The 14,382-nt window shown below is 40.5% G+C and overlaps 2 protein-coding genes across 2 annotated transcripts in view; one reads left to right on the top strand and one right to left on the bottom strand.

The window, feature by feature from the left end:
* The window catches only part of NUBP1 (NUBP iron-sulfur cluster assembly factor 1, cytosolic), a 61,637-nt gene extending 50,991 nt beyond the window's left edge, over nucleotides 1-10,646 (bottom strand). Inside the window, exon 1 of the mRNA XM_054042099.1 lies at nucleotides 10,534-10,646. The gene's annotated coding sequence lies outside the window, so the exon portion shown is untranslated. The remainder of the gene's footprint in view (nucleotides 1-10,533) is intronic.
* Nucleotides 1-14,382, top strand: part of TEKT5 (tektin 5) — a 50,961-nt gene that overhangs the window by 13,611 nt on the left and 22,968 nt on the right. Inside the window, exon 5 of the mRNA XM_054042097.1 lies at nucleotides 2,981-3,203. Coding sequence (XP_053898072.1) covers nucleotides 2,981-3,203 — 223 coding nt within the window. The remainder of the gene's footprint in view (nucleotides 1-2,980; nucleotides 3,204-14,382) is intronic.

The following is a 14,382-nucleotide window of genomic DNA, read 5'->3' as shown; positions in this document are numbered from 1 at the left end:
TTTGTGAATGCCAGTCAATTTAGTCATAATTTAATTTCTGAAGAAAACATGGGGAAAAAGAATTCCAACAACGTTGAAATGCCCTATATTGACAGTCTCAGAATGAAACATTTCAGTCTTTCATTTTAAAATATTTCACTTCACATTTTGTAAATTTTGTATTATATTATAATTAATACAAAATAAAAATGAATGAAATATTTTAATAGTTTTGAAATGAGGTTTTAATCAACCTGAAACTAATTTTTATGGGGAATTTTCCTTCAAGGAGAATTTTGAAATTTTCAGGTTTTGTGCCTATTTGGAACAACATCAAATTTCAAAATCTCATATCCTTTCTGAGAGAGAACTTCTGTCCTCCACACAGCTCTATTTGCAACACGCAAAGCTTGGGAAGGGCTCAGACTGCAAATTTAGATCCAGATCCACACACACTCAGAGTTTAGTGATGTCTGAATCTGGGATTTTGGTTCACACTGTGAAGATACAAGCCAGCTGTGAAGTTTTGACATGAAACCAAACATCCCTAAAGTTTGGGCATGTACAGTACACTGCAAAAGGAATGTTAATGGGTGCCTGAACTTTGGCTCTAAGCAGCCCCATCTACACTTCCACTCAACCTATTTACCGGCTTTTCTCTGGCAGTCACTGTATTATCCAAGTGCCTCACCAATATTACCAAATTTCTCTTCAGCACCCTTGTGAGTTAGGCAAGTGGTGCTCTCGAATTGGGCTTGTCAGCCAGAAGCGGATTCCGCAGGCACCTGAGCAGAAGTCTTATGTGTACATATACCATGATGTAGTTTGGCTTGAGGGTTGCCAAGGTTATCCCCATTTTACATATGGGGAATTGAGGCATGGGGGAATTAAGTGAGTTGCCCAAGACCACACAGAAAGTCTGGGGCAGAGGTGAGAATTGGCTCCAGTTCTGAATCCCAGTTCAGGGCCTTAAGCACAATACTCGTTCCTCCTCCAACTCCAGTCTGTGTATAGCAATTGCAGACTAGCACAGGCATTGGAAGCATGTAGGGTGCCCTACATCCGGGGTTCTCAAACCAGGGGTCAGGACCCCTCAGGGGGTCGTGAGGTTATTACATGGGGGTTGCGAGGTGTCAAACACCATCCCAAACTCCGCTTTGCCTCCAGCATTTATAATGGTGTTAAATATACAAAAAAGTGTTCTTAATTTATAAGGGGGGAGGGTTGCACTCAGAGGCTTGCTATGTGAAAGGGGTCACCAGTACAAAAGTTTGAGAACCACTGCCCTACAGGAATACAACCGTACAATCATTCACTTCTCCGTCCTTTCCAACAACTCATCAATTCCCCTGAATCATATGTCAGGCTGAGTCAGGTAATGGCTCCAAATGTGACCTAGAATCATTGCACTAGTTGCAGCAGTGCTTTAGGGGTGGTGCTGCACTTGTTAGTACAAGGACTCAGGGACCTGAGGTAGGAGATCAGAAACACTGTTAAAGAGGGGGATAAGTCAGCAGAAACTCCATGGCTGGAGAAGAAGTTGGAGGCTACCCTATTGTTGCGTACCAGTGCTATTCCAGGAGCAAAGTCTCTTACCCTGTTTCCCCGAAAATAAGACATCCTCCGAAAATAAGGCCTACTTACAGTTTTGCCTCTCGTTGTAATATAAGGCATCCCCCCGATAATAAGACCTCCCCGATAATAAGGCATCCCCCCGATAATAAGACCTCCCCGATAATAAGGCATCCTCCGATAATAAGGCATTTTTCATTTCTGAAAAATAAGACATCCCCTGAAAATAATAAAAATAAAAATAGCGCAGCTTTGGGAGCAAAAATTAATATAAGACACTGTCTTATTTTCGGGGAAACAGGGTAGATGTGGTGCCTCGGGAAGGGGAGGGGCTACTTCACCTATGCACCCCACCAACTCCTCCTACAAGCATCCAAAAAAGACTGAAATACAAAAGGTCACAGAACCAGTTGTTTCACTAAAATGTAGTCTTCAAATCTGTCCCTCCTAAAATAATTACCAAGGGAGGAAAAGACCCTATACTTTGTCACTATTCTGAGATACTTTAATGGCATGTTGGGTGGGGGAAACAAAGTCAGATTCTTTGTGTTGGACAAAATGTGCCAAGTGCCAACTCACATACACCAGGCATGAACTCAGATTGCTCTATACACTTGTTAAAGAGCAGGATAGGCGTATAATGTTGACATACGTGCCTGATGTTGAAAAATTGTAATTTTGTGCTTAAGTATATGGAGGAAATTATGTAAGAACAGGTCATTCTTTAAAAAATAAAACAAAAACAAACTTAGCCGGGTAATGAAGCCAAGTGCAATGAGACCTTAGGTTGCCTGTCTCACAAGTGTTGGCTGGAAAAGGAAGATTTGTCTGTGGGATTAATGTAAATCACTTAATTTCCTGAAAGTTGGATAAATTTTCCATTCCTCCTCCTCCTGCTGCCTGAACTAGCTTAACATCCTTCTTTCCCTTTATTCTGACCTGTTTCAAATTGTACATCTCTGGTGGTGCACTCAATGAATAGATCTCCTTTGTATGTCAGTCACTTTCATACACATTTATACTTTTACAAGACAATTCATCTCTAAAGCTTGTCCTTTGGAACTAAGCTACATCAGATAAAGGATAATTGTCATTGGCTTGAGAATCTTACAAAATGGCTGTGCATTTTTTTTAACTGATATCTACTACAAAATCCAAGAAAGCTATAGGAACACTGTAAAAGCAATAGCTCTTCTGAAAGTTTGTTCAAAGTTGAAAGCATTTTTCTGTTCCTCCTGCACAAACTGGTTTTGATATGGAACAATAAGATAATGGAATAACCTCCCCCCCCGCCCCCCCCCCACACAGTTAGCTCATGGATTTAAGTGTTTAATTCATTTGTGCTTTGCAGTTGTGGTAATTGAATGCAAGCTTCATTTTGGCTGAGGACTTCATTCTTTTCCTCTCAGTTCAAATTGTTTTCTTCCAGAGTTTCAGTTCCTGAGACATGGGCAAAGTTCAGTGATGACAATATTAGGCACTCTCAGAATGCACGGGCCAACTCCATCAAGCTCCGTGAAGAAACAGAAAACACACTGGAGAATGTATCTGAGGAAATGTGGAAGCAATTTACCGATACCAACTTGGCCTTTACCAATCGCATTGCTGAAACAGCTGATACAAAGAATAAACTACAAACACACCTGGCTAAGGTAAGAAAATGACTGCAGAAGTAATAGGGGTTGGAAGCTACAAGGTCTGATTCAGGACAGAAAGAACCAGAGTTTTCACTGGTGAGTTAAATACTCAACTAAAAGCACCTTTGTTGGCACATTACCAAATAGCTTTACTAATGTTCTCCAAATGGGAGCACAAGTTGCATTTAGAGCCATAAGAAGAGGTGTTAGCATAGCAGCAAAATAAGATTTTGCTGCACCACAAAGCCATAAAGCAAAACGTGCCTCAGGAGGTGCACTGTGATGCTGCTTGAAGCTGGAATGTCAGAGGAAGGAGGAGGAGTAAGAAGGTGACTTAAGAACCGCCTCTTTTTGCTAATTGACAGTAATTAAAATCACAAGCGAATGCAAGGTATTTTAGGACCTTAAGGATTTCAAGGCCTTAGCAGAGTACATTTTTTTAACGGCTTTTGTTTGGTTAATCGTTTCCTTTGTTCTTTGTTAGTGGTGCACTAACCTTGGAGACAAATCAAATAGAAAGTACTAAAAATCCTACAAGCAGCATGCCTCAATTTTGGAAGAAGGGGAAGATTTTAATATTGCATGTTTATTTTAAAGCAACAAGGGAAGAGCCCACACAGAACATTTATTTTAACTTAAGTATTTTTAAATTTTAATTAAGAATTTTCATTAATCTAGTTCAGGGGAAACTGAGAATTCTGTACAGGGAAAACTAGTGCCCATGTGGACTTTTTAACTTTGTAGATTTCTTTCATTTTATACCTGGGACTAGTAAAACAGATGGAAGAAGATTATGGATGACAGACCAAGGTTAGCCCACTAACCACATACTTTCCTTATCCCGAAGACCTTTCTGCACCTATAATTCCCATTGCCTGGTGGCCTGTGTAATGATTGTGAGATCAACACATTTTTATTTTCTTCTGCAAGTCAAGTCACCCTTGTGACTTGCTATCTCATTTAGCTCCAGACTTTCACAGCTCTTATATTGACCTGAATTATTTAATCCTTCGCTCTTTCATTAATAATTTAGCACGCAAAGTGAATAATTTAAGTGAGCAATAAATTCTCATTAAAAGAGACTTCTTGAATTTTTGCAAAAGACAAACAGATGATGTAATAGCTAGCAGAGAAGTTTCATTTTTCTGTGCAGGAATCTTTTTTGGTTATTTTGTTGAAAACAATAACAAAATCTGCATTATTGTTTAGGGTCAAGCTTTCAAGGGGCCTGAAGGGATTTGTAAATTGTAGCTGCAAAAACACACACTTGCAGCACATATGCCAAACAAACTGGGTAGAGACTTTCCTCAATTTTCTCACTCAAATCAGAAGCCGGCTTGAGGCCTTTCTAGGTTTTGGAGAATAAAAATATTACATTTCTCTTGTTTGAAGACTACCCTCTCACTTAATAGGATTATAAAATGCCACTACAGTCTTCAGCGATTCATGCTCAAAGTTGTTTCATCCCCTTTGATATAAATATCTCCCACATCCTTAACCTAAGTTACAGCTTGCGTATGCTCAAGGAAAATAGTCTACTGTTCTTTGGTGGATCAGACAATCTGATGTTTCAAACATACATTATACCTCTCTTCTTCACACTTATACAAACCATGGATGGTATTTAAATAACCAGTTTTGTATTTAAATTCCATCTTTGTTAGCTTTGCAGTAATTCTTTCACTGAAGTTTAAGAAGAGACCCGACAGTATTAGCTGATTAGCTAAAACATGTAGAACAAAGTCAACAAGAGATATTCCCTCTGTACTGATAGATACATGTTGACTGGAATCTTGTTAAATTGTCTAGACTCACTGGGATCCTTTCATCTGACTTCAGTTACACTAGCTAGGTTCTCCATGAAAAGCCTCTTTCTCTTGCAAAGACGACAAGTTTGCTTCAACATGCATTTGGAAACAATAGGGCTTTTCTTGCCATCCTGTTTGCCTGAAGTTCTATAAATTATTAGTATTAAAGTAGAGTAAAGAGTATCCATAGGAGTATAAAGTGCCCTGTATGATATCAGCAATCTGAACAGGAAATATGTCCCATAGTGATAGGGATATTATCAAATAATCTCCTACATTTGAAATATACCTGAAACATTCATTACAGTCTAGATGAAAAATGTAACATTGAAGTGCTTTTTTTAAATCAAGTTTAGCTGTGATTTGTGTCCTTGTAACAGTGCAGTTCTTTTCAGTAACTTGCTATATGAAATCGGAAGAAAGTAACATTCAGTTTACATAAGGAAATTATTATTTTGTATGTTACATGTTGGTAAGCAAAGTCTGCAGAGCTCCTTAGAAAACTGCATTGTTTTCTCTCTCTTTAAAGAATCCCTCTGGTGTAAGTACTGCGTTACCAAGAGTTGGTGAGATATAGTGCTAATAATTAGCGCTTACATAGCACCAATTGATTAGTCAACCCATAGTCTCCCAGGTTTGCTGAAGGTAATTACAAGAGAATACAAGAGAAAAGTACAACATGTGCTTGGGATATATCAAAGAAAAATGGTAGTTGGTGCTAGGTTTGGGTTCAAGGTTATGTTTCTGTTTTTCTTTACCTTGACATTTTCATATGCTTATTTTGTGAAGCCGCTCACAATTTCAATGTATCTTTCCAATTTGTCACTACATATTTCAGGACAACCCACCAGAGCTTCAGAGAATCTCTAGCCTAGTGGTAATTCACTGCACTGCTATTTGAGAACTCTAGCTTTGATACCTGACCCTAGTGCATTGCTCCAAAGACAGCACTTAAGGAAAGGGAAAGTGCCTGGGTCACTCAACAAATCCTTTGGTAAAGATGGTTGATTGGATTTTATGGGGATGCTGTCCATGATCTATGTCCTTAAGGATGGTGGCTTTGACAATATCTCCAGAGTGAGGGCCTAGATGTAAGGAGGAGGGAAAGCGAGAGCCGGGATGAAAAAGAACTACCTGCTGAACAGTTTGGTATATTTTAGCTGTAGCTAAGGCTAGCAGACTGCTTGAGAGTTCATGCCCCTTCTCCTGAACCCTGAGAATGTGTCATAAAACAATGACATCAGAACTGGACCTAGGGGCTACCAGTCATTTGACAAGCTAACAAAGGGGGGTGGGCACTAAGCAACAGCCGCCAAAACCTATGAATGACCAAGCTTCCTCATTGCCTTTGTTCTGTCTTTGGTCTATGATTCTTCTGAAAAGCAGTTATTCATGATTCTGTTTAAATCTACTAGTCATTAGACAATGGGTCGCAGAGACCCTTCATGTTAAAAATCCTTCTCCTTTCAGTTTGTTTTTGCATTAATTTCTCAAGAAATGAATACAACCGTAAAGCCCTTTGCTTGTGTGCCAAATTCTTTCCCCAGCTAAGCAGGCTACCTTTATGAAATGGGGAGGAGAGTATTGTTTGAAAAGGTTTGCTATCTTGGAACCAGTAAGAGTTATTTATTTAATGAGGTCTGGAACCCATTTCTGAATCCCAAATATTTTTCGTCTTTGCAAACTGTCAGAATCTCTTCCAAACAAACACAACCAATCTCAATTTCTAAAACCACTTCCTTGACAGAGGAAAGGACCAAAAATTATCTGAAAGGGCCAATACCATGGTTGTGGGGATGATAATCCATGCAATTGATACTCTGATGCATTGTTGCATTTGTGTTCTGTTTTGTATCGCTTGTGTAAGAAAAAAAAAAAAGTCAGTCAGTAAAAATTCAGACCCATAAAGAGCTTTAAATCTCTCAACCCCTGGGCCATTGGGTGTGTTTTAAACACACAGTCCTGGATGAATAGCTTATATCTTACTCTGTGAACTTCATGTAATGCCTCTGAAAACTTACTTGGTTTCCTTTGGAATTAGGCTTCTTGTAAAAACTGATCTAATTAAACTTATAAAATCTTGGATCAATGCATTACACTGGCATAGGGCAGTCTGTAATTGATACTGTAGAGATGACTATGTTGTGTGCTGTGGTTAGTAAATACAGTGTCTACCTTCAAAATGTTTCTACTGGTCTGAAAGCTTTTACTTGTTTTATATTCCTTAAATAATGGGGAATACCAGTTGAACTGGTAAAAACTCAAACTCGTAAAAATTGCACCCATTGGACCTTTCCCCCAACTTAATCTAAATAAGTAAATCCCACTAGGAAATTCTGGCTATTTTCCTTTTGTCCTGTACAAAGTCTCACTTGCGTATTACACTTTTCCATTAAATTGCATGGACACAACATGTCACTTTTTATCTGCCTTTATATCTTGTCTCTTCACTGAGAAGGCAAAATACTACCCTTCATCTTCACATGTGCAGATGTTACCAGTTCTGCTCATAGGTCAGTGGAACTAGCCCATGACCTCATCACAAGAGCACTGTGCACTATTTCACAATTCAGTGAGCATGCAGCGTGGTTGCCATTGTTAGCTGGAGAATAACTGCAGGGACAGAAGAACATCCTCCATTTGAAAGGTGGAGCTCTGTACTGCAGGTTGCAGCTAACACCAGCTTTTTGTTGCTATTATTAGAATTGTGTAACATTTAGATAAACATAATGTTACATACAAGCTCTCTGCATTCTAGTAAAGAGAACATTGCAACTGGCATGATTCTTTTCTTTTGGACCATAAAACTGGGGATAATACCAGGGAATATTGAAGTAAATGGGATTGAGGTGCATTAGTAGAGCCAAGTGGGAAACCTGTTCAGCTCCTGCCTGTTCCATAGTAAGGCTGGCTTTGTAACCACCACGTTACATTCCTGGCATTTGTGTGCAAGAAGAACGTCATTGCCCCAATCCACTGCTTAGAGAAATCAACTACAAAAACGCACACTGACATTGGTATGATGCGTTACAGCATTGCTTTTCAAATGTGCACAGGCTATGTTCTGCCACCCTTACTCATGCTGGACAGCACCGTGCTCCACAAGGGAGGAGGTATTAGGACTCTTTCCCAAGTATGGTACTATTTACTTAGTGCTAGATTGGGTGGAAGAATCTGGCCCAAAGCATTTAAGTGGTTTGGTGTAGGCTGGCATTTTAGGTGTTTTTCATACCGGAATGTCAAAAACACAGGAAAATTACAAAGGGGAACAAACCTGCACTGGTCAGGAGATGGACTGATATTCTAAGACGTCTTCATTTCCAGTGTCTGTGATTCTGTGTGATGTTTAGTTCCTGACTCATCCTGAGCAACCTGCAATGTCAGTGGCTGGAGCATGGCAGGTATGCTTAAGGTCACAAGACTGAATCAAAGCCTCATACCTCCCTTGGCCAGGTACAGAGTCTCCCTGACAGGAGGGCTTGGAGAGGAGAATGAAAGGGCCAATTCTTTTACAATGCAAGTAGGCTGGTAAATCCCTTAACAGGTTATTTTAAGATGTAAAGAGGTCAGAACATGCAATAAAAACCCCACAGCCCACCAGTGTCACAACCATTGCTTTTCTGCATACAAAAGCCAGGGCCAACATTAGGGGATTTTGTTGCCCAGTCACTCAGGTTTGTGAGATCCCCCAGTAATCTTTGCAGTCAGCTTTGGACTTAACTATCTTGAATAATTTTGTGTCATCTGCAAACTTTGCTACTTCACTATTTCTTCCCTTTTCCAGATCATTAATGAATATGTTAAACAGCATAGGTCCCAGTACAGATACTTGGGAGACCCTAATGTTTACCTCTCTCCATTGTGAAAACTGACCATTTATTCCTGCTCTTTGTTTCCTACCAATTAACCGGTTACTGATAGATGAGAGGACCTTCCCTGTTATCCCAGGGCTACTTAATTTCCTTAAGAGCCTTTGGTGAGGGACCTTGTCAAAGGCTTTCCAAAAATCCAATTACATTATATCACCTGGATCACTCTTGTCCACATGCTTGTTGACTCGCTCAAAGAATTCTAATAGATTGGTGAGGTATGACTTCCCATTACAAAGGCCATGTTGACTCTTCCCCAACAAATTGTGTTCATCTATGTGTCTGATAATTCTGTTCTTTACTATAGTTTTTACCAATTTTCCTGGTACTGAAGTTAGGCTTACCAGCCTGTAATTGCCATGATCACCTCTGGGGCCCTTTTAAAAAAACTGGCATTACATTAGCTACCTTTCAGTCATCTGGTACAGAGTCTTGTTTCAATGATAGGTTACATACTACAGTTAGCAGTTCTGCAGTATGGGTGAATACCATCTGGTCCTGGTGACTTATTACCATTTAATTCATGAATTTGTTCTAAACCCTCTTCTACTGACACACCAATGTGGGGCAGTAATGCAGATCTGTCAAAGTTAATAGCAGTTCTGCTACAGAACTCAGCAGCTGCAGACGGAGCCTTCTGATTCCTTCCAAAAGAATACTGAGTTTGTGTTTTTAAAATACAAAGTGTGGAGACAAACTGGGCTCCTCTAGTATTCTGTTTAGCTTCCCTGTTCCAGAATACCCTTTTCTACAAAGACCAGACCTGCACACACTATTGCAAAGGAGACCTCATTTACTTCAGTTCCTTACACACTAACAGGACATTTAATGTATCTATGTAATGAAGATTTTTTCTTCCAGTTTTTCTTATGTCAAGCGCAGTGCCAAAATTTTGCCAGGAACTTGCCCAACAGTGACAACATCTCCAACTCTGGCATCCATTAGGTAACGACCTATACAAGGCTCAGAGTAATGACTACACAGTAACCCATCTGTATTTGAAAGTATTTGGTCTCCTAACAGCACTGCTGGTATGTTATCAGGCATGCCAGTCTCTTATCAAAGATGAGTGCTCTGTACAATCTGTTCCCTCTTAGGAAGTGAGAAAATGATCCTGTAATACAATTAAAAGATGGCCAATAAAACTGCACTCCTTCTCCCGGGGGAGTTTTGTCATTGATGTCAACCCAGGTAGGTTCACATCACAGGAGCGTAGCTACTAGCCCTCTCCATTCAGATGTAGCTCAGTTAAACTCAGCTGGTCCCAACAGACTTCACAAAGTTTACCTTAAATCAACTTCAAAATCCTTAAGGTTGTAACATCAAGGAACGCATCTAAGAATTTATTATTGTGGGTTTTGGAAAACAGATTGTGTGGATTTGATGTTATATAAAGAGCACAGAGGGAAAAAACCACACCGAATCTACTGGCACAGCCCTTGCCTCGTTGCTGCATTACTTTAGTTCAGCAGGATCAAGTGCTTTCAATTTCTAGTCATCAGACACCACACAGGATGAAGATAATCCATGCTGTATCATTTTACAGGATATATCAATTGTTCCACCACATTTTTGACTGTAAAAACTGACTGAATGCAAATTAGTTCAAGGGAACAAGCGAGGAATTTGCAGACATCTTGTCTTAGCAAAGATCAGCTTTGTACTTACCCTTTATGCTGTTGGAGACTTGGCTATTTGTCTGAAACCTAAAAATGGTCAGGATCCAAATTCAGAGCAAACATCCAAGCCAGTAGGAGGGAAGTCTCATAAGAACACTTGTAGGCAGTCAGTAAGTCCGCTTGCATTCTTACATTTTCTGTCCAGCTGCTGTTTCCTGTTACCTTTACTTCACCTGGGACTCTCCCTCATCACTGACTTACTCTGGAAGTGATCCATAGGTTCCCATCCATGGGATTTTCAGTGGGTGCTAACTAGCTGCTCCTTCCCAGTACTTCTTTTGGGGAAGCTGCCAGGTGAGGCTAACACACCCATAGTTCAACAGGAGTCTTTCAGGAGCTGATTTGCATGGGGAAATAGTACAGACTCACTAAGTTGCTTTTTTACAGCATGGAACAGGAAACTATTAGGACAAGAAAAATGGTCCTTTGACAGCCAGTCAGACTCCTTCTCGTTCATTGTGGAGCTTCTGTGTAGAACAGTTCCCAGACCCCCTCCAGCCTGGTTTTCTGTTACAGTTCTAAGACATTTTACAAATCATACAGTGGTAAGGAACCTGGCTCTTTCCTTACACATGAGGGAATGGGGAGAGGCACAGGTCACTTTTCAAAGATGCTAAGGGTGACTTGGGCAGTCTATAAGCACCAACAGGGGGAACAGAAATGAGATAATAGAAGGCTCTTCAGCCTAGCAGACAAAGGTATAAGAAGAACCAATGGCTGGAAGTTGAAGCTAGACAAATTCAGACTAGAAATAAGGTGCAATATTTTATTCATGGGAGTAGTTAACCAATGGATCAATTTACAAAGGGTCGTGGTGGATTCTCTACCCCTGGACATTTTAAAATCAAGACTGGATCTTTTTCTAAACTATGTGTTCTTGTTCAACTACAGCTTTTGGACTGGAAGCAGGCATTAATTAAGGGAAGTCCAATGGTCTGGGTTAGTCAGGATGTCAGGCTAGATGATCACAATGATCCCTTCTGGCCTTAAAGTCTGAAGTACCTCTGTGGTTCTCTAGCAACTGTCGCAGGAAGTAGGTCTGTAGATGGGGTCTAAATGGCCTTTTGGGGTTTTCAGCATAGATATCCCCCAAGAAAAAAATAAGATTATGTCCCTTAGCCTACTGGGCTCTCAAACTGGGTTCTGTAGTGCCCCAGGACCAGAATTTGAAGCTGGTGAACTGAATAGGCCATGGAATATAGTACAGAACCCTTGGGATGTAATTGTCACCATTCCTCATTACAAGAGAGACTGTCCAGTTATAGCCTTAAGGACCTCGTGCCAGATTCGGAGAGAGGCCCATTTTAGAATTGGGGGGAGAGGAGGGGAAATACATCCACCCTTTCACACCAGGAAAGAAAAGGAAAGTCTTATCATAGTGCCAGTCCTTCCTTAAAATGCTTGCATCTCTTTTCTCCAAGATCTACATTAACATGAATAATTACCTTGGCTTCACTCTCCCAGAAATCAACAACGGAGTAGGATGTTTGCATATGGGAGGTTCCTATAGTCACTGTGGGAAGCAGTCATATCAGACCACAAATGACATGTTTACATAGTCCTGTTTTATACCATACCTAAACAGTTGAATATTTCAGTCGGCAAAGTACAAGACAGAACACTTGTAACATTTTCAGGAGTGTTTGTATTTCCAAAGGTAAAACACAGCCCCACCCTTCCCGCAACACTGCCTTTCTGCCACTCATCTGTACGTGGATATAAAATATATTATAAAATCAGACACGATTAGTAAAACTATGAAAATATAAATAAGTAACTGCAGCTGGTAAGCCACATGCCTAAGCTACCAATTCAAGCTAGATTTTATGTCTCAGCCATACCTATTCATTGGTCTGCTCACAACAAATTGTAACTCATGTGAGTAGACCCTTTGAGATCAGTGAGAACTTTTGTGACTAAAGGTCACAGTCCTCTATATTTTCTGATGGTAAAACACAGCATAGTGCACCAGTGACAGTACAGAACTTGATCCTGGTGAGTAAACTGCGTTTTTGAGTTGGACATTTTTACTTTATATGAGTGCAGAAAAGCATTTACAACTAGAAGAGTTGGTTTATTTCTCCCTGCTGCCAAATTGGTTTGATTTAAAAACAAACAAGTGCTGGTTTGTCAGGACAACATTTTGGAGAACACTGGAGAGAAGAAATAAAAGGCAATTTCAAAAAGAGTAAACAGATTGTATTTTGGAAGAAGTCAAAAGGCTCCAGGCTATTTATTTAGATGGTGTCCATTACTGTTTCACCTGGGCCCTTCATGTCAAACAAAAACTATCACAATACAAAAACACAAAGTCAGCCACAGAAGCAAGCTTAATAAATCACACCTTCAGTTTGATTTTGTGTATCTAGCCACTTCCCCTCCAACTTCTTTAAATAAGATTTTCCATCACTCACCCCCCAAGGACAAATAATTTATTTTTAGACAAAGCTGAAGGGTTTTTTTCCTTCCTTAGCAACAATAGAACATGCTTACATGGTGGCTAGAAAGAAAAAAACAAATACATTTTACATTCTTATACCCCCATTCTTTATTAAGGGGATCAAAGGAGGTTGCACTGCTTCACTCCTGGTTCTAGATTTTATGATAGTTGTAAGGTGTCCCACACATTCCCTTGCAGTAAAAATCAGAATCTGGATACCTCCTTCGAAATATTTTCAGAGGTCCGCTGCTATAGATCTGTCCATTGAGGCTGATCTGAGTGCTCGTGAATTTAGTAACAAGGGCAGGGCCTGACACCTCAGCACTTAGCTTACAATAGGCTTAGATAAAAACATATTAAAGCTTGATGGGGGAAGGAAAGAAGTGGTTGTGAAAATGTGTTGGACCTGCAGTCACATTGAAAAGCACACACAGTGGGTGGTAAAAAGTTGGGGTGGAGTGGGCAGGTGTGGGACTCATTCCCCACAACAGGTTACACCGCTGACCCTGAGTTACACACATGGGGCATTTTCAGCCTTCATATCTCAGGCTCTTACAGCTTTCCACACCCATTCCTGATAGTTGAACAGTTAATTTTATTCTTTAATACTGGAACCTGTTTAAGAATAAAAGTCTCAGATGATTAGTGAACTGTGACTAAGAAGTGATTGCAAAGGTGTGTGCTGGTACGATCAGCTCAAACTTGCCCAGCAAAACCTGTTTAAAGGGGAAAATATATATTTTTGTCCACAAATAGACACATATTGGGCCTGTGCCGACAAACATGTAGAGGTGAAAAATAAGTCACTTCATGCATTTCCCCTGAACGCTACCCTGTGAGGAAGAGCAGGGTTCTCTCATTGGAACGAATGATTAATCTGATGATATTGGAGGAACGACTCCTGCCCTCACTGGTGAGCAGAACCACTGTGGTTCCTGCACGTGGGGCAGAAGGAAGGGAGTGGTTCACAGACAGGCCATGGAGGAGAACCCTGCCCTCCCAGCATGCCATGGGGCAGTACTCCATAGTAAAGCACTTCATGACAGAGCATGGGAGAAAGGGGAAGTTGGGAGCGTGGCCAGAGAGACCACAATTGAGTGACATTGCCATGGCTACATGGGTCTGTTCAGTTTGGTATGAATCTAAGTGATTTGATTTGCAATGTAACATGAACTCTCCTCACACTCAGGGTATAGGTACACTGCAATCTGAGGTGTGATTGCAGCCCAGGCAGACATACCAGCGCTAGAACATCTAAAGAATAGTGTACTGTAGGCTGTACAAGCACACCAGGGGCCCTGTGTTCAGACCTGCATTGCTGAAGATGGCACCCCTGTATCTAACCTGCTATTTTTAGCCATGCTAGTGCGGGTATGTCTAGCCAACCTGCAATAACAT

The sequence above is a fragment of the Malaclemys terrapin genome, chromosome 10, assembly GCF_027887155.1.
Source record: "Malaclemys terrapin pileata isolate rMalTer1 chromosome 10, rMalTer1.hap1, whole genome shotgun sequence".
Classification (NCBI taxonomy): domain Eukaryota; kingdom Metazoa; phylum Chordata; order Testudines; family Emydidae; genus Malaclemys; species Malaclemys terrapin.
This window is presented reverse-complemented; position numbering and strand designations above follow the sequence as displayed.